At 42.7% G+C, this 20,960-nt stretch overlaps 1 protein-coding gene across 4 annotated transcripts in view; it reads right to left on the bottom strand.

Annotated features, from left to right (window-relative positions):
- Nucleotides 1–4,421: 4,421 nt before the first annotated feature.
- Nucleotides 4,422–20,960, bottom strand: part of ITPR2 (inositol 1,4,5-trisphosphate receptor type 2) — a 496,384-nt gene continuing 479,845 nt past the window's right edge. For 2 of the 4 annotated variants that reach the window (XM_065523922.2, XM_005570422.5), the window contains 2 exons: nucleotides 7,751–7,912; nucleotides 4,422–7,058 (listed from right to left, as the gene is read on the bottom strand). In XM_065523922.2, the coding sequence (XP_065379994.1) occupies nucleotides 6,972–7,058; nucleotides 7,751–7,912 (249 nt within the window). In that variant the 3' untranslated portion in view covers nucleotides 4,422–6,971. The remainder of the gene's footprint in view (nucleotides 7,059–7,750; nucleotides 7,913–20,960) is intronic. The other 2 variants (XR_010579338.2, XR_012420091.1) reach the window with 2 other exon arrangements.

Consider the following 20,960-nt stretch of genomic DNA (forward strand, 5'->3'; position numbering starts at 1 on the left):
AATATTTGGCAAAAGAAATGAATGTTTACATCTGTACTGAACACGTACAGACTTTTTTCTTGTCATTATCTCCTAAACAATACAGCATAACAGTAACTTATATACCATTTACATTGTATTAGGTGTTATAAGTAACTTAGAGATTATATTTAAAGTACACAGAAGGAGGTTTGTTGGTTGTATACAAATACTATGTCATTTTATATCAGGGACTTGAACGTCTGTGGAATTCAGTATCAATATCTGGGCGGGGGACGAGGGGAGTGGGAGGCGGGGGAGGTCCTGGAACCAATACTCCACAAATACGAAGGTACAACTGTATAGATCTTTTTCTTAGTTTACATTTCTCTTGGATAAATCCCAGAAGTTAGAGATTTTCTCATTACAGTAGGTAGCTAGTCATGTATGAGCAGGGCAGGAGAGGACCCCCAGCCTGACACACACACCAAAAGCACTGGGCGACCATCAGGTGATGGTCAGGCAGTTGTTAACTGTTTCTCTAGAGTAATAATTGGTCACAGCCAGCGCCAGAGAAAGGCAGTTTCCCAATGCACAGAAAACACCTGAAACTGATCAGCAGCTTCCCAATAAGATCTCAGGAGTAGGGAGAAGTAAGGCAAATCCTGGAAGTAGGCCCGAGTCAAGAGGTCAAGCTACGTACTTGGTTTCTCAAGTCATTCACTTGGCCCTCTTGCAAGTTATACTTTCCTTCTTTTCTTTCCTTCCTTTCCTTACAGTTCTAAAGCTTTTTTACTCCTGCTCTGAAACTTGCCTCAGTCCTTTTTTCTGCTTTATGCCTCTCAGTTGAATTATTTCTTCCGAGAAGGCAAGAGTTGAGGTTGCTGCAGATCTGTACAGGTTCGCTGCCGGTAACTCAGGGTAACTCAGATCTCTTCCGCCAGTAACATCCTGATGCCTAATACATATGTCTGTGTTAGTCAGGTGGGCTGGGTTATGTTGCAGTAACAAGTTATCACATACATTTATTTAACAACCAAAAAGAAATAAAAATCCTTAAATTTTAATGGCTTAACACATAAAAGTTTATTTCTCACCAATTCTGCTGTAGGTCTGAAGGTAGCTCCCTTCAATGATTCAGATATTTAAATCTCAGGGATTTAGGGTGGTTCCATCTTGGCCTCCATGATTGATGTGGCAGGAAAAGAACTGAAGGCCGTATAGGGGCTTTTGAAACCTCAGATTGTCAGCTGGCCTCACAATCCACTGGTGAGAAGTAGCCATGTGTTGCCACTCAATTGCAATGGGTGCTGAGAAGTGTGACTTCTGTGCATAAACTAGGCAAAGGGGTATCACTACTGAGGTCTACTTCAGTGGAGAGGTTCTGAACTATGACTAGTTAACCTGTAACTACAGAATTTCCTAGAATTCCCTTACTCATAGGGTTACACGTTAAGATATGACCACAGGAGATATCTTCATGAGATTTGGAAGGTGGAAGTGATGCAGTCACTAAGCTCAGAAGTAGCAGGCAACAGGTGCCGCTGCAACACCCAGCCTCATCTCCTGGCTCACTCTGTCGGTGTGGGCAGTAGCTAGCCTACAGTTCTCCAGCTCACATGAGATCTCTTCCTTCAGCTCGTCTGAGTCCTGGGCCAGATGCACATGCAATTCCATGAGGAAGGGTGCCAGCTTTGTTTTTAGGTCATCCGCACTATGGAGTTTAGGTCATCCGCACCACCGCAGTATGGTGGTGAGAGCTAGATGCAAATTTTGGTTTGTCTTCATGAGTTCTAGCTTATCCTTGCTCTCTCCTGCTTCATACCCAGCTTTCCTTCCTGACTGCCAGCCCCACTGACTCACAGTGACTTCAGGCCTTCCACCAGACACAGAAGCATTAGCCTTCCGGAGAGTTCTTTACCATAACTGCATGGTATCTAATGCCTAAAACAAAATCTTCAGCCCATGATACCAATACCTATTTTGTTTCCCTGAGAAACCCTAATTGATAGTTGTACACTCATATTTTTAATACTGCAGGGCCTAATTTTAAGGTATTGTGGTTACAGACTTTTTATTTGAATTTACTGCTTAGAAGGCCAAGATCACAAAGATACACCTGACCCACGTAAAAGGAGAAGAGGGAGTGGGTTATGGTATAGAGAAGGGAGGATATAATTGTCCAAAGTGAAGATAATTATTACTGAAAAACCAGAAAGCACAGTCATTAGAGCATTCGAAGCAGCTCTGTCCTATGCAAGTAGACCTGAGGGGAGGGGAGCTTTGCACGGATGTCTGGGGTGGATCGTACAGGAAGTCCATGCCTGTGGCCACATTCCCACACCTGTGAGTACGGCCACTCTCCCTGGAGCTGATCTTGCCCCAAGGACCAGAGTTAAAGGGGAACAGGCTAATCTGGGGGGAAACCCACACTGAGGCAGTAAAAGCCATCATTTTCTGTGAAACAGAGTCAAACTGAGTTTAACAACTTATCTCTGTTTCTATACATTTTTCTCCCAGCATCATATTTGGTGTCTGTTTTTGTTTGCCATGTGGCTCTGTGTGAGATGCCAGCACCTCTGATGTGGGTGAGGAACATAGGTGAGGCTGAAGTACACACATTCTGGCCTGGAGTTGTTCTCTGAACATTAGGACTTCCTCAAAGCACCCCAGTTGACCAGGCAAAGGAAGGGTGACTTGCGGACTTCCACCACACTGCCCCCACATGCACACTACTGCCCGCTCTTCGTGCCAATTACTCTCACCAGAAGAGGAACTCCCTGTCCAATTGCCCTCCCCCAACCTTTCCTCTGATTACAAACAAAACAAACAAATGTTTCCACACTACTTCAAGGAACTGTGGCACACTGGAAAATACCCATATGAGTAAAGAATTCTATTTCTAGAGTGCATGTGATTTGTGCCACCCATGTTGACTTCAGCTGTTGCACACTCGGTTCTCTTCTGAGGGGAAGTATCATTTAAAGCTGTGCGTGTTAAGAATCAGGAAATCCTAAGCCACCCAATGGTCTGTGCCCACTGAGCTCAAGCAGGCCATCAGACACCATGTGATGCACCAGTACGAGTTGGTACACTGGGGAACTGGCCAAATCCCAATAAGCCTTAGGGACACTAGTCCATCTGGATTAGCTCATCGGTGTGGTTCAAGTCACCAAATTTTTTATAACTAATGTCTGCTCTGTAAAATAGCAATCATAATGCCTTTTCATACCAAAGCAGATATTACTTAGAAACATTATTACTTAGAAATAAACACTTTAAAGTATTGCAAACAAAAAAGTTATACACATCCAATTTTATTAACATTTACTTATAAATTATCTGCCCTTGACATATATTGGAATTGTGTTTTTAGGCAAATATAGTAACCCTCTACGGCAGGATAGAAAGTCTTCTTGGTGATATGAGAAGTACTGGTGTGATAATTTCATAAATTATTCAAGTCTGTGGAAACACTCCAGTTCAGAGAAGGGTACCTGGATTTGTTTTCAGATTTCTCGATTTTCACATGCACGTTAGGCTCTCTGGTTTTGATGGTGCATGTTTTCTTCTATTAAATGAGATAACTTTCTCAATAATTATATCAGAAACAGCAGCAATGAGTGACTACAGGGCCTCTACTGGCCTCAGGCATTTTCTACAAACCAGAACTAGCTGTCAAACTTTGAGAATACAGAGCTTCCCACGGCCTTCCCCATCCCTGCATTTGGTGTGCCCCTCACAATTTCGTGCAATTCAGTGACTTGCCAAGCTCCCGCAGGCATCTGTGTTTGTGCTGAAGATGTCAGTCTCCTCTGCGGTGCACCGTGTCGTGTATCACAGCATATTGGAATGGGTCTGTAGGTCGAAATAGCTGATTTGTGATTCAGGTTGGCTTTAACAGCCGCTGGAGGGAACACACCATCTTATGGCAGTTGCTCTTCCACACAGCTTTGTTCTCTGCATGGGTAAGGGGTATCTCTGGGGTCCATCAACTGTTATATCATGATGCCTGTGCGATATTTACTTGCTTATATCCAATCTACTGGGTCCCTGAAGAATAAGCTTTTTTCTTCTTATTAGGTAATATTTACCCCTCCTTTTCTCTAATGATAAGAGCACTGGGAAGCAGAAATCCCTATCTCCACCTTCTCTCACCAACTCCCCAGCCTCCCCACTCATTCTCAGTCCTGGGGGCTGGGGGCTGGGGGCTGAGTGTGGGCCATACTGCCTTGCCGTTTGCAATAAAACAATTGTAAAATAAAGAGAGCAGCCAAAACAGGGAGTTATGAGCTGAGAATATGGGAAGAAGCACACAATTAGTTCTGATGAATGAAATATCTTCCTGATATTATTAACAATCCCTAGAAGTTGTGTCCTCTTTACCAACAGAAAAATGTTGATGTGTAAGAAAATAAGCTCATTTCTAATTTAACTTTTTAAGGGGTAGAAAATATGATATATTTTGCATACATATAAATTATTTATTTATATTATAGTCCTATATGATACAAGCATTTTCTCATCTAAAAGTGTTAACTCAGAAAACATACTTGCATTAAGCTCTTGAGCCTCAGAATGGAGTACAGAGGGAACAAAACCCTTTTGAAATTAAAAATATTATTCAGCAGAAACTAATATTTTTGAACCAATATGGATTTTAAATAACTAAATATTTTTTTCCAAATCTCCCTTAACATCAAAGTCCAAGATGATTGCATTTATTTTGATGTCACTATATAAATACAAGGATGTTAACTGATACTTACCTAGGTCAAATATTCCAGTTGCATTAACAAACATACACATAACAAATATAAATTTATATCAAATGTCAAATTTCCCCATTATCTTCTCCATTAGGAATTTGATGTTCTGAAAAGTGCCTTTTCTAAGCATTTAGGCAGAAAAGAAAGAGGCATTAAAAATACAACTAAGAAATATTTAAATTTTGATGAAATAAGAGTCTTGTTAGTTGCAGTCTCTTTTGAATACTTTCCTTAGGAGAAAATACGCTGTGAAACAGTGATCTGCCACTACACAGTGGTTGGGGACATTAGGTCATTTCTAGATAGCAATTATATACACCTAATGGCTTATTCCCTACAAAATGAACTATTATGGTGTCAGAAAAGGCTAGATACTTTATCATCTGAAAGACAGGTTGCTCAGATGTGTACAAATGAATTTATTCTCTTGACCTCTAGTTCAGATGTCAGAAATATTTTATTTTGTACTAAAATAGAGATAGGTTCCTATATTGGAATATGTTCAGTATTTACCACCTTTCTCTTCTATTCTCTATCCATAAAACTCTGCCTGATTAAAATATTTTAAAGTGTACTTTTAACCTGATACTGTTAATAGCATTGATGATCCTGGATTTTAAAGATGGCTGCTTTAGTCTACTTTGATTTTGGGAAAGCCATTTAAAACAAACAAATATGTGCTATCGCTTAAAGTTTTATAAAGAATTAAGAGTAACTGAATGACAGCTAAATTTCTCATGTATTTATTGACTGCCTGTTAGGTTCAAAGTTCTGTGCTACATGCAGACATATCAAAATTTCTTATATCTTTGGATCACGAATGTCAGGGTCTTTCAACTCCTGGTCAGAAAAAATACTACCATGTCAGAGTGAGGAATTCTTAGTATGAGGTGGTGCTGGGGAGTACCAGTAGCTTCAGTTCAAAAATTCATTGCTCTGGGTCCCAACACACCGCTTCTTTTCCTAACACTTTAATTATCCACATCTTGCTCTGCTATTCCAAACGTGTAGTCTCTAAGAATAACCTGAACACGCCAGGTTCTCTCCCTCCACAAATTCTGAGTGCATGATTTAACATAAAAACAATTCGAATAAGAGGTTTTTGTCTTTCTACATTTTGAAAAGCCCTTTCAGATACAGTTTTAAATACGTAATTGAAATGCAGCATTTTCTTGAGTATTCAATACATTTCTTGGATTTTTTTTTTTCCTAACTGCAGGAATACCATAAATAAACACGCTCAGTTCCTGAAGCAATTCTTTAGGCACAGCAAACATGAGTCAAATAGCTTTCACTGCAGGTTTAGAAAAGGCAATGCCACCACCATAAGTTTCTCAGTAATTCCTATCACCTTTAAGCATGTTTTGTTTCTCAGTAATTCCTATCACCTTTAAGCATGTTCATGTATTAATCTCAATATATTTTAATAGCATGCACACGGTCTCTAAAAACCCTTTTCTGGGGTTTACTGTTGGCTTTTTATTCCCCCAGATCTTTAAAAAATCTTAGCCTATCCATGACTTAGAGCACGTTTTCAACAAGTTATACGAAAATCTCCTTTTGTGCTCCACATTGACAGAGCCTGTCGGAATCCGGAGAAGGCAATCACATTCTGTTATGTTGTCAGCATGAGAGGCAAAAGCTCCAAAGTACTAAGTTCCTAGAGCTGTAAATCCATTGTGCTTCATGTTATAAATAAAGAAATTGCCCTGAGACAGCTACAGTTTGGAAGCATTATCATTTCTCTTTTCAACTCTCACTTTTCATCTTTTCAGTTATTTTCCTTAGGAAAACTTAGCCACCAAAGTATGACTTCTTGTATCACGAACCTATATGCCACAATTAAAAGAAAGAAATTCCAGCCAACCATGTCAGTGGCTGTAGTCAGCATTTAAGACAAAACTGACTCCTATCGATTTAGCAGAAGATAGTTCTCTCTGCCCCGTGTCTCCTTCCACCCTGATGCTCCCTGCCCTCTCCAGCCTTTTGGGCAAGCCTTTTCTTCCTGTTGCATTGCGAATGTGTGATGTACGCTTTCTAGCAGATGCATTTGAGGTTAGGTCTTCGCAACCATGAAAACACAGTTATAAATTGTTCTCAGAGCTAACCCACTCAACATCTTGGCACTTGGTTGTTTTTAACTTTTCAACAATAGGCACTGTTCACTCCCCTCCATCTCAGTTCTTTATTCAGTGATCAGGCAGGACACTGATGAAAGGCTAGTCACGGCTTCCCCCCATGGTATCAGTGTGGTGGCATGTGATGATTCACATGGGGTGTGTTTGATCCGAGGAAGCCCAGTCTCTGCTTATTCTTCCTTTGTTCTGTCATCTGGGGGAAAAGAGAGAGCGTGTGTTCAGCGGATTTTCTCGCTCTTACCCAGTGCTGGTGGGCCACAACCGTTTTGAGTTAATATTCCCCAACTACCTACTGTCCAGCATCATATAGAATATATTTATCAAAAAAGGGATTTTTTTTTAAAGTGAATTTCCATAATCAGAGAAAAAGAGCAAACCCCTCTTTGTGGTTAGGAAGCAGGAGCCATTTTAGAAAACAGATCTTGCCTGTCACATAGCTGTCACCATCACCACAGTCATTTTAATAGCTACCATGGTTACTGTTGATATTTTTACTAATACTAACAATTTTATATGATAAAGGCGTTGATTATAGCATTGAAATGGCAGATACTAATGAGGATCTGCCTTTCCCATGGGCTTAGTAATTACTATCATGGCAGAAAATGATTTTTTTTTTTTAATGCAAAGAGATGCTTGTAGTTTGGCATTTTCTCCTTTCCCCCTTCCACAGAAGGAGAAGTGTCGCACAAGGCTCAGGGAGATGGGATAAGTGGAAGTCCCCGTTTGCTGGGATGCGGTTCTACAGTACGATGTGAGGTTTCTTTCTCGGAGTTTGCAATCCTCTATGGCTAATGACCTGGCTCCCTGGACCCTCTGTCTCCCCTCACCAGAGGTGGTGAATGATTTTATCCCACCCAGCACCGTCTCCCTGAATGCACCCACCTGCTCCTTGAGCTCTGCCAGCTGACCCGACAGCTGTTTGACTAGACTCATGGTCGATTCCAACTTCTCCTGAAGGTTCCGAATTTCATTTTGCTCACTGTCGCCTTCATTGCTAACGAGGGACATGGCTCGCATCCGAGGAAACCAATCCAAATTCTTCTCCTGAAAGTAAATAAATGTGTGGGAATAAGGGAATAAGTATGGAAGGGGAGAACGTCTATAGCTGTTTATTATTATTAACATATAAACCAAAGTCTCTTAGCACTTAAATTGGAGAGAGAAAACCAGGCACAGGGAAGGGCTGAAGTAGGGCTTAGACGCTGGTCTTCATGGGCTGGGGAAGACCCCAAATATTGAAGCAAACTTTATATGGGCTCCCAGGGAGGTTCCAGCTGAGGCATTTAGAAAGCACCGTGAGGGCTACAGGCATTCAGTGAATGATGACGAATGATGAGGTGGGATCTGGAGGCTGGGGGAGCAGATCCAAATGTGTGTGGGTACAGCATAGGCATGCACTGTTTCTCTTTCCCCCTGGCACAGAAGAGAAGGTGGGGGACGGTATAGGAAGGTGGTGAAAGAAATGTTTCAGCCTCAGCCACCCACACTACTTTACCTCCCACTTCCTCTATAAAGGCTCCCCACCAGTTCTGCCTCCCTCCGAGCTCCACTTGAGGAAGAGGGAAGTGGGAGGGCATGGCCCGAGGTTACTCTGTCTGCTCCCTTTGGAAATATTTTATTGCAATGGGTGAGAGTTAGACTTCCCCACAGGGCAATAGCTGGTTCCACTTCTGTTTTTGTAGGCAGCCTGGGTGTAGGTGTTGTGTGTGTGTGTGTGTTTTCCCTCCAATAGTGGTAGAGACTGACAGATGCTTTCTTCAAGACTCTGCTCAATTGTCTAACATCATAGAATCACTATATATTACTTATATGACATTTTTCCATCCTCCCCAAAGCTCCGCAAGGTAAATCATGTGGTCCCCATTTTACAGATAAGGAAACAAGAGGTTCTAAGTTTCATTACACTTGTCACAAGCTAGTAAATGGCCAAGCTGGGATTTGAAGCCTCTGCAGCATTGACGGGGTGTGCCAGTCTTTGTCTCTGTCTACCCACCTATTTCTCTAAATCACCTTCTCCTAACATCCCTAGCAGTGAGCATTGTGCTTGAAACTCTTTCCATTCCAGAAAAGTCCACTGAAATGGCTACAACAGCCTCTGCCTGTGGAATCCCTAGAATGAGAGTCATCAGTGTTCTTCCCTAAGTGACAGTGGCAAGGCCCAATTTGTGTATCTCTAGACTGCAGGCTCAATCTTACCTGGCCCTTGGGTTGGCTTTTTGTTGTTGTTGCTAGGCAGAGAATAACAAGTTCTTTATAGTTCCCTGCCCCCAATGGCAGTGAAAAGGGCTGATAAAGAACTAAAGATAAAACATATTGAAGAGTTTTAAACTGCATTTAAACAGCTGTAGCTAATTAGCATTTCAAAGGCGAACAGTAACTTACTCTGAAGTGCAGAGTGACAGATTCATTCATTCAATCAATCCTTCAGCATCTATTGTTAGGTATTTAGGGGTGAAAGTCAGATAAGACTGTGTGTCTGCTCTCAAGGAGCTTATGGCTCAGGACAGCCCTCCACAAACAGTGGGCTGCACACTGTGTGTACCGAAATCCCCTGGTTGCTTTTGAAAACTGCAGATTCCCACCCCACCACCTCTTACCAAATCAGGACCTCAGGGAATGTGTGTGGTTCTAATATCATTAAAGTGTTAAGGACTCTGGTTTATAGAAACAGGGAAGACTGGCTGGGTAGGGAGATGGAGCAAAGGGGAAAGATCTGAAATAGGCCTGTGGGGGAAGAGCAGAGGAAACCTAACAGGGATCCATGAAATGCTTGCACAGTAGTGTGGCTGGTCCAGCTGCTCACCCACAGCCCAGATGGATGTGCAGATGAGATAGAAAGCTCGACTGATACAGCATGCTGTGTCTCCCTGGGATGAGCATCAGAAAGATCAAGGTTTAAGGGAGTTCACACATTAATGTGTGAATTTAAAATTAATTTACATTACCTATTATGTGAATTTTACAACTGAAGAAAGTGAGGTACCATGGTTTAGATATGGTTTGTCTGTGTTCTCCAAACCTCCTGTTGAAATTTGATCTCCGGTGTTGGAAGTGGGCCGAATGAGAGGTATTTGGGTCATGGGGGCAGATCCCTCAGGAATTGGCTTGGTGCCATTCTCACAGTAGTAAGTGAGCTATCACTGTTTTTTTTAAGACTGAGTTTCAGTCTTGTTGTTGTCCAGCTGGAGTGCAATGGCGCAATCTCCGCTCACCACAACCTCCACCTCCTGGGTTCAAGCGATTCTCCTGCCTCAGCCTCCTGAGTAGTTGGGATTACAGACATGCGCCACCACACCTGGCTAATTTTGTATTTTTAGTAGAGACGGGGTTTCTTCATGTTGGTCAGGCTGGTCTCGAACTTGCGACCTCAGGTGATCCACCTGCCTCGGCTTCCCAAAGTTCTGGGATTACAGGCGTGAGCCACCGCGTCTGGTGAGTTCTCCGTCTTAGGAGCCTCGATGGGTTCTCGGGGGAATGGATTAGTTCCTGTGAGAGTGCGATGTTACAAGCCAGGGTGCCCCTAGGGTTTGGTGTCTTTTTGCATATGCCCACTTCCCCTTTGGCCCTTCTCTGCCATATTTTGATGCAGCACAAAAGCCTTCACCAGAAACCAAGCAGATGCTGGCACCATGCTTCTTGTGTAGCCTTCAGAACCATTCCCTAAATAACTTTCTTTTCTTTATAAATTACCCAGTCCCAGATATTTCTTCACAGCAACACAAAATAGATTAAGAAATGAAGCTGGTAACCGGATTAGCTGGGATCCCAACTCAGATCTGTCTGCACCATGGTCTGTTGGCAAGACAGGAGATTGTGGACAGAAAGTAAAATAACAAAATTTAAAATTCTGAAGGTAAAACAACTTTATGAAATGAAAAATTTTGAGGTGAGAGTGCCTTAAGCCTGGTAAAAGTAAATATCACTGAACTTGGGAAGTTAGTGTTTAATGGATACAGACCATTAGCTGGAGAAGATAAGAAATTTCTGGAGATAGATTAGTGATGGTTGCAGAACAGTATGAATGTGCTTCATGCCACAAAACTGTACACTTCAATGGTAAGATGGTAAATTGTGTGTTATATATATTTTACCACCATTAAAAAAAAATCCCAGAATTTGCAGAGGCTAATTTTTAGATGAATTGTGCACAAAACTCCTGAAGTCATCCTGCAGGTCAGTAGTCGGGGTAGATGAGGAGGCTGTGGGTGGCCAAGGGCTAAAATCTGTATGAATAAATAAGAGTGACCAGGAGGTATTAAAGGATAGGACGGGAAGGACTAGAAAAGTGCATTTTTTGGGGAGGTTTGAGGTATGTTGATTTCTTGGTGATGAGGAGCCCAGAGTGCTGACCCTTTTCTAGGGCTCTTAATACAGACAGGTTGGGAAAAACAGGCAGTTACCACCAAGGAGCTAAAGGAGACGGGGCTTGCCATGGTTTGAATGCTTGTCCACTCCAAAATTCAATTTAATTTTAAAATTTGATTGGCATTGTAACAGTATTAAGATGTGGGACCTTCAGGAAGTGATTAGACCATGAGGCTAATGTGTGAACTTCCACCTCATGGGGGTGATGATTGGTGCTGTAACAAAAGGGCAAGTTCGGTCCTCTCTTTCTCTCACCCCCTCACCTTCTATTCTGTGATTACGCAGCAAGAAGGCCCTCACCAGACGCGGGCACTTTGAAAATAGACTTCTCAGCCTCCAGAACTGTGAGCCAAAAAATTTCTGTTCGTTATAAATCACCCAGTCTCATGTATTCTGTTACAGCAACACAAAACGGACTAAGATAGGGCTTGTCTTGGGAGAGCCAAGAAAGCAGCATTCTGGGAGAGATTTTTTCAACATACAACAGGACAAGGATTCCAGAGGGGCTGTTGGGGCAGGAGGATTTGGGAGCATCACAGACTGGGCTTGGGGTAAGAAGGTACCAGGAACGGGAGGGATGGTGAAAACATCAACCTTCAAAAAGTTTCCGAAAGAAACAGATGCAAAACCTTGTTCTAACAGTAGACTGCAACTCTCACAGATAATGTGTGAGCGTTTGTAAAGCTGCCTCCAAAGAAACACTATTGCAAGCATCTCAGGGGCCAGGATAAGCCAAGTCCACGACCTCTTGCTTTTGAGGAAACAATGGTAGCTCTCAGTGGACCATAGCTGGTGTCATTTGAGCCACAGAATTCCCTTTCCCTATACTCTCTTTTTTCATTTGTTTCTTTGTTCACCCATTCACTTAATAATCCTTGCTGTGTTTACTATGTCTCTGTTAGGCACTGGGAAAACAATAGTAAGCAAAATCCAGCACAATTCTCATGCTTATGGAGCGTGTAGTTCATAGGTGGAGAGTAAGACTTCAAACAAAGGATGATAAAAGTAATGAGAAGCTGTGCTTAAGTGCAAAAGCTACACAGTCCTGTCATCCTTTCTCTTCGTTCCTAAATATTATCCTGTCTTCCAACTCTCTTCTGGTTTTTCTAATCTTTCTTCACTCCTTGTATCGTCTGTATTTTGGTTTGTTTCTCAGCCTTTTCTCTCCTACTTTTCTGCTTCTTGCTTCACTCCTCCCTTCCCTTGTATATCTGCTGATCTTAATCTGAGACAAATATATAATGTACAACTAAAAATTGTTTTAATATTGGACATTTTATGGTTCCTTTTCTTAATTTTTAAGAGACTTGAGTTGAATGCTTTACATTTCTCACTACAATGGGGGGGAAAAAACCCAGCTTAAATTGATTGCTTTCTGTTCTCTTTTTTAAAGAAAGCAGTCTTTTAAAAATCAGTTCCACAACTGATTTTTCTTCAAAATTACTGCAGAAAGTACAGTATTCCCCGTTATTTGAAGTGGATACATTTCAAAACCCCTAGTGGATATCTGAAACTGTGGAGAGTACTGAACCCTAGATATACTATGATTTTTCATATATATACATATCTATGATAAAGGATAATTTATAAATTAGGCACAGTAAGAGATTAACAATAACTAATAATAAAATAGTACAATTAAAACAATATACTGTAATAAAAGTGGTCTCTTTCTCTCTCTCAAAATATCTTACCATTTCGGACTATACTTGACTGTGGGTAACTGAAAGCACAGAAAACGAAGCCATGGAGAAGGGGGATTACTGTATATTCTTTTCACGAAAATTAACTCCAATACAGCAGCATTCTTAAATGGTGAATATGCTTTTCCATTGAAAGTAGCTGCCAACTAAACACTCAGAAGTTTCTCTCTCTGTTCTTATGGCTTCCACAGAAGGCTCAATCTGAGCAGGGGAAGAGGAAGGTAAATCCGACTTTAACCTGAGCCAGAACCATAGGACAGACACACAGAGAAGATACTAGTTAACAGGACACCACTTCCTCTCCATGTCAACTTGTAATATGTATGCCATCTAACAAAGCAGTTTGATTTGGTTTGTTATTTCTTGATTTACTCATGCATGCTATGTACATCTTGTGATCATGCATATGGTTATTAGATTCCCATGATGACTTGTGTCAAAATGAAATAATCTCCTTACTTCACCAGGAATAAACATATTTGACCACAGGGTACTATAAAGTCAGGGAAGATGTGGATTAACTGTTAGATTCTGAGGCTATAATGTATGGTCCTAGAAAGTGGGTGAGGGGAAATCCAGAGCTTCTCAAAGATTCTAAAATGCAAAACTCAAAGATGAACCGTCATGTCCCTGAGAAGTCCCTTGAGGGCTCACACACTATGTCAACCATACCCTTTTATCCCTAAATTCTAATAGTTATCTATTTCTCTGGGTGATTAAAAGACCATTAGATAGAAGTGTAGAAACCTTGTAGTCATTCAATAAAATGATTAGGTTGCAAGTGTCAAAAGTCAGCTGTGCTGGGCCAGGCACGGTGGCTCCTGCCTATAATTCCAGCACTTTGGGAGACCGAGGTGGGCAGATAACCTGAGCTCAGGAGTTCTAGACCAGCCTGGCCATCGTGGTGAAACCTTGTCTCTGCTAAAATAACAAAAATTAGCCAGGTGTGGTGGCGGGTGCCTGTAATCCCAGCTACTCAAGAGGCTGAGGCAGGAGAATCGCTTGAACCCAGGTGGTGGAGGTTGCAGTGAGCTGAGATCATGCCACAGCACTCCAGCCTTGGCTACAAGAGTAAAGGCTCTGTCTTAAAAAAAAAAATCAGCTGTGTTATGTTTTCATATTTGGTTCTTAAATGTGATACCTGATCTGTGGGAAAAGACAATGGGGGTATGATGGAAAGAGCACCAATCTATGAGTCAGGACACCCCGGTTCTGGTTTTACCTTAGCAAAATCTAGCAATAAGATATAAGGAGGAAGAAAGCCTTATTCTCTGAGTCCCAGTTTCTTTATCTGTAAAATCAGACTGTCACCCTAGGTGGTGTCTGTGTCTCTTCCAGCTCGTCATTCTGTGAACAATGATGTAAAGAGCTTTAAAAACCAAATTGTTGAGAGAAGATTGAGCTCGCCAAGTGAGCAAACAGAAACATGGCATTTTGGCTAGAAGCAGCCTCAAAACCACACAGCCCACACCCAGTATACTGCAAATGCCTAGCCTGAAACCTAGAAAGTTTAGGTTTCCTTGAGGTCTCAAGGCACAATAGCAGCAAATATCCTGCACTTGACTCCCACTTCTGGGCAAGTTCTTCCATATTACATAGTGGACTAGCTCTTATATAGCCTATCCCTATTCTTACCTAATTGTCCACTGGCTCAAGAAAATATAAAGGATATAATAATTTTTCTCCATATCAGAATGAGATTAAGAAATAATGCGATTGACTTATGTTAGCCGAACATTGGAGGAATTGTCTTGGTCTTTTTAGCTCTATTAAGTACATATTAAAAGCTGACTGTAGGTAAGCTACAGAAAGCAAGAATTGTGGTTCTACATCATAGTAACATATCCTACTTGTGGGCTGCCTACCAAATGTCAGGCACATTTTAATCATGCTATGACCAATACCCACAATTCCATAAGGTAGGGACTATTTCCATCCCATTTTGCAGATGACAATACTGAGGCAAGCGGATCAGTTACTTGTCCAAGGTCATATAGGTGGTGTTAGTGGCTAAACCAGGGTTTGGCCTCCACCCTATTTGATTGAAAAGCGTGTATCCTGTCACTGCACCAGACTACTCTGCATGTCAAATGGAGATATCTATGCTTAGCTTCTGAACTTGCTAAGGAAAACAAAGACTATAGTAAATCTCCAAACAGAAGCTACTATACCTTGGGCCCCCTTTGATTTCTTCTTCTGGGGTATGCTAAAGGTTGATTTATTAAAAATCGGAAACAAATCCTCTAGGCATGGTATCATGGATGCACGTGCAGGTACTGATAGAAGTGCAGCAACAGTTGACATTCACTGTGATTTTGTAGAATGCTCTGAAATACTGCTAATAAAGAACAACCCACAAAATGTACTATGTATTGTAATGGAGTATCAGTAAACCATTTAATATGTACCTTCACCTCTGCCCACAGACTTGATGGCTATGCTTAGAATGTGCTGTCACAAGACCATTTCCTAAGGTTTTTCTTGGTTACCATCCTTTCCTGAGCTTTATGTTTATACTGCATTTTTCCATTCTAAAATTCATTCACAGAGCCTTCTAGGCTGAGGAGCATAAGCATTTCCCCAAAGCCTCAGCATGACCTATTGCATTCCTCTCTTTGCACTTTTGGTCTGAAGACATCAGCAGAAATGGCTCTCAAAAGCCACACAAGTCATGCTGCTACTGCCTACTTACTGGAAGATCCCTCAGGGAAAGACAGCATTTCTTCTTTCCTAGAACTTTAGACCTAGAAAATAATCTGGAACAAGAATTCTTTCTGAAGTTGAAGTAATCATTTGGTTATGGGGTATGGTTATGGGGGCGTGTCTCATGGACCCCAGCACCTCTGCTCAATTTCAGTAAGGGCATGATGAGCTTCTTACCTTTGCATCAACATGGTGGCCTTGAGGGCAGATTAGGCATTATCTAAAAAAATCAGGAGATACCCATGACATTGGCATTGGGATTCCTCATCTAGTTTCTAGTGAACACCCACCTGTATACAACAAGGACTGTGAGCAACAAAACAACTGGTTCTCATAGAGGCTCAGATGTGGGCCTTGCATTCATGAGGGAGGAGGAATGGGTTAGAAAACATAGTCTTGTTTAACAAGTATCAGGGACTGCAGGTGACAGAGAAAGGATACAGCTGTGTTCTTTGAAATTAAAACACTAAGGCTAGGTGTGATGGCGCATGCCTATAATCCCAGAATTTTGGGAGCCAAGGTGGGAGGATTGCTTGAGCCTGGGAGTTTGAGACCATCTTGGTCAACATAGTAAGACCTCATCTCTACTAAAAATTAAAAAAATAACTGGGTGTGGTGGTACACACCTATAGTCCATCTTGGTCAACATAGCAAGACCTCATCTCTACTAAAAATTAAAAAGTTAACTGCGTGTGGTGGTGCACACCTATAGTCCAAGCTACTTGGGAGGCTGAGGTGGGAGGATTGTTCGAGCCTAGGAGGTAGAGACTGTAGTGAGCTATGATCATGCCATTGTACTCTAGTCTGGGCAACACATAGAGACACTGTCTCTAAAACAACAACAAAAACAAAAACTATTCTTCTACTGACAAATAAATGAAAACCTCAACTCATTCTAAAAAGAGGGTTAGGGTTAGGGAAGAAGAGTAAGAGTGAATTTTGCTCCATTAGAAAAACATGTGACAGGAGTTGAAGATTCATTTTCAAGCTCTTATTAACCAGAACCATCTTTCTGTGTCTCCCTGTGTATTCTGTCTGGATCTCCCCAGATCTTCCTTGTGAACTGTTAGGTTCCTGTAAATGTGGTGAGTACCGAATTTGTGTGGATTGAGAAATCTGGAATGTGTTAGTTGTATAAAGCAAAACAGGATTGAAAGATTTTGTAAAGCTACAAATCCCTTCAGAGTGTTATCATCATACCTTGAAATATTGCTCAAATCTAAATGCTCAAATCTCAGGTTTATATTATATATTCACATATTATAAATTTGTGAATTTTTACAAAATTATAAAGCAATATTACAAACAGAAAGCATCCTTGGTTAGCTGAGGCCATATGCAGAGTGGCTGAAGGCCGCGCCTTAGAGCTGTGCATGGCACCCAACAAAGGCTGGTGTCACTGCCGTGTTCCTGCCTGGCCCCTTTTTCATGGCACCATTTTCAGTGTGCTTGTGGGAAGGGGCTCCTGGCCTAGGAGCCTTCCAGGGACAAGGCTATTTAATCCAGTTATTGCTCCCAAAGGCAGAGGGAAAAAGAGGCTCCATGAAAGTGCCCATGAAGGAGGAGAGTTCCGGGATGAAAATGACTTCACGGGACTCCTAATCTCAGCAGGGCCCAGGTATACAATAAAAAAACTACAGCTGGAAGGTACTGAGAGATGGGCTGATTCTATCACCCCTGACTTTATAGGCAGCACAGCCATGGTGGGAGGGGGCATGACCCTTGCCCAGCACAGGGCTTGCAGGAGGACAGGACTGCCCACTATCATGTTATGGATGGTCCTGCGGGCTCTAAGCTTCTGTAGGTGTGAGCCTGAAGGCCCCTATCCCTACTGGCTTCCTGACTTTAGGGAGGCAGAGGGAAGCAGGTAAATGAGGACCCCCTCAGCCAAAAAGAGGATCCAAATAGTTCAACCAACATTTCCAAACATGCTGTGAGGTGTCAGGAAGAGCACTGGGCTCTGGAGTTTCAAAGACTCATGGGTAAGAATTCCCATCCTTAGACTGTTTCCAGACCAGTGGCGGAGTTGGTATGGGGAAATACAGATGGTAGGCAGTAAAGACTTCTGCAGTGGGCATCCTGGGGGCGAGAAGCACTGTATGTACTAGCCCTCACCTGCAAATCATCCTCTGGGGTGGGCTGCATGTCAGATGGTGGCTCTTAATTGTTTGGGGGCATTGAGAGAACTGTGATCTTCAAGACCTACCTCTCCCAGGTGGCCTGAAATAGCACCAAGTTTGAAAGCAGGGCTCTGGGCAGTGACTTGGGAAAACAGGTGTGGATACCAAGTGTGATGAGGACCCTTGAGCTTAGCTTTGTTCCTGTGGTGGCAAGTGGTGGGTCTCACCCCCCCACCCCCGCCCAGAAAAAAGCCTGGACTATGAATAGAGACCACAGACCCCAAGAACCCACCTTACTTCTCTGGCCCATTCCTCCTCCTTCCTCCTTCCCAACTCTCCCTCTTAGAAACTTTCTGACCCCCATGAGCAGGAGTGCAGAGGCTACACAAAGCAGTGAAATTACTTGTGTCTTCTTTTGGCCCCAGACTTCTCATCCCTGATCCAGCCAACCATAAGCCTTAGCTGTCTACAGAATGCATCAGCTACATCTGCTCATGGTGGGGTCCTGCCCATTCCCAGCCAACAGGGCACCAAGGGATACAGCCACAGAGAGAAGAGGGAGTAGCTCAGGACTGGGGAGGTCTAAGAAGGCTCAGATCCAACGGCAGCTTAGACAATTGGCAAGCTACAGGCCTCTTATCCATCAGTTCAGCAGCACTGCTAGCACAGTAACTGGGAACACGAAGAAGCAAGACTCTAGGATGAGTGACCACCTCTGATGAGTGACTTGCTGGGAGGCTCTGGGGATGGGCACTGGTCCCAGTGTTGAGCCAACATGACGGTGAGGAACACTCAGAGAGGGGAGGTGGAGTCCAGCTCCCAGAATTGCTTTGAGCCATCGGCCAGCTGATTCCCAGATGCTGTAGTGGCATCAGACTCAGGGACTGGGGCCCAGTCTGTTAAAGGTCTCTGGGAATCTGGAGATGCATTTGATGACGCAACGATGGAAAAGCAGGTCTGAGCAAGGGACCTGCCCAGCATTCTCCAGGATCCCTACTGCTGTTTTTCCTACAGAAGTGTCAAGTGGGAAACATTCTGCCCATAAAGGAAAAATAATTAGGTAAAGCTTTGGCATCAGAAGAGGCAAATTAGCCGGGAGTGGTGGCACACACATGTAGTCCCAGCTACTCAGGAGATTAAGGCAGGAGGATTACTTGAGCTCTGGGAAGTCAATGCTGCAGCGAGCTGAGATTGTGCCACTACACTCCAGCCTAGGTGACAGGGTGAGACCCTGTCTCAAAAAAGGAAGAGACTGTTGGGGACACCAGCAACCCAGGGTCCTACCAATGGACTTCCTCAGGGCCAGTCATGTCCCTTCCTGCTTGGGTTTTTCTTTTCCTGTCAATTCTGAATTCCACTGAATCTCTACATATTTTCTTCTTGGGACCTTAAAAGCCTTTCTTAATCTTACTATTTATTAATTTCCATATTTTAATCTAAGTTATCACCTCCTGTCCTCCTTCGAAAAGAACATAAATGTTTATTTTCTTCTGCAAATAATATGAAGTAGAAACATTTGCAAGTCTCACTGAGATAGAAAAAAATCTAGAGATTTCTTCATGGTGAGATTAGGGGAAAACATTTGGAATAGGGCATTGAATACTCGAGGGGGCATTCGTCCAATGTGTGGCTGCCCAGAATCTGAAGCTCCTTCCTGTATCTGAGGAAGTCATTACTGTGGGGTCCTGATGGAAATCTGGGTCCAGTCTTCTGCGACAGAAGCTGAAAAGGCTGATACTCTGTCTGCCCTCCCTGTGGCAGCTAGAGCTCAGTCATGTGACCAAAGGGTGGCCCATCAGATGCTCTTGCTTGAGATTTTCATATGGAACAAGGGATGCCAAGAAGCAAAATAGTACAGAATTCTTTCCATTCACGGTGGTTGGAGAGGTGGCTTCTGGCCGTGGCGATGCCCTCTGTGCTGGAGCCAGCTTCCAGCACTCAGCAATGGCACTCTTCCTCTAACCAGGCTGTCCCCAGGTGGGACCTCTGGCCAGCTCTTGGATTTTCTCTCAGAATCTGCTCATACTGAGTCTGGTTTCTGCTTTCCTCTGAATGTTGTAATCCTTTCCACAAATTCCTTCTCTCCCTAAGATAACCAGAGTCAGTTGCTGTTGTTTGCAATGCAGAACCACTGCATGAGCCCATGTGGGCACTGACGGTGGCTTCAGAAGGGGTGGCAAGAGTGGGACACACGGAAGTGCTACCACAGCAATGTCTGCCAAGGGGGCTTTGAAGTCGGAAACTGAGTGCTTGAAACTGTACACTTGACAGACAACAGTTTTCCCCTGGAGGGATGACAAGTGCACGTCACCACAACTGGCTAATTTTTGTATTTTTAGTAGAGACAGGGCTTCTCCACATTGGTCTCGAACTCCTGACCTCAGGTGATCTGCCTGCTTTGGCCTCCCAAAGTACTGGGATTCCAGGTGTGAGCCACCACGCCTGGCAAGTTGGTGGTTCTCAAAGTCTGTCTTCCCTAGATCACCTGGGAAATGGTTAGAAATACAAATTCTTAGGCCTTACTCCAGATCTACAGAATCAGAAACTCCAGGGTTGAAGGCCCAATAATTGGTGTTTTAATGAGACCTCCAGGTGATTGTGATGCACGCTAAAGTTTGAGAATGACCACTGTAGATAACTTAAGGTCTAATCAATGATTTCCTAACATCACTACTCATTGGATGAACTGTAAAGAAAATTCTTAACCATACTTATTGTACATGTTGATTTGGTAATCATACAATTTGTTGGCTAAATATGTACACACTGGAGCATAAAAGGAGTGCTACTAATAATTATGTAGAGACAAGGACATTAGATGAAAGACTGCTCCAGTCAAAACTGTGGTTCCTCTGGGTTTCATTAAAACCTAGACTATCATTTATGGGATCTGGACCACCTAAGTAAGAGAATGAAATAATTCTGTGACAGTATTGGGCAGCTTCTCAAGATTAGAAAGTCCCATTTACATGTGTAAAATTGTGAGAGCATGACTTTGAGGTATTATCTACTGGGAAGTCATAAGCATTCTGGTCACCTAAAAAATGCCTATAACAATGGGTTTTAACGTATTTCTTATGTGAGAGTGGTCCATACTGGCCACTCCCACTTCATTATTACCCATTCTCTCCTTTAAGTCTTTTTTAAAAATAGACAGCTGCTAATATTCCCCTGAAATTCCTCTTTGATTCCAAATACCTT

Source organism: Macaca fascicularis, chromosome 11 (assembly GCF_037993035.2).
Source record: "Macaca fascicularis isolate 582-1 chromosome 11, T2T-MFA8v1.1".
NCBI classification, from domain to species: domain Eukaryota; kingdom Metazoa; phylum Chordata; class Mammalia; order Primates; family Cercopithecidae; genus Macaca; species Macaca fascicularis.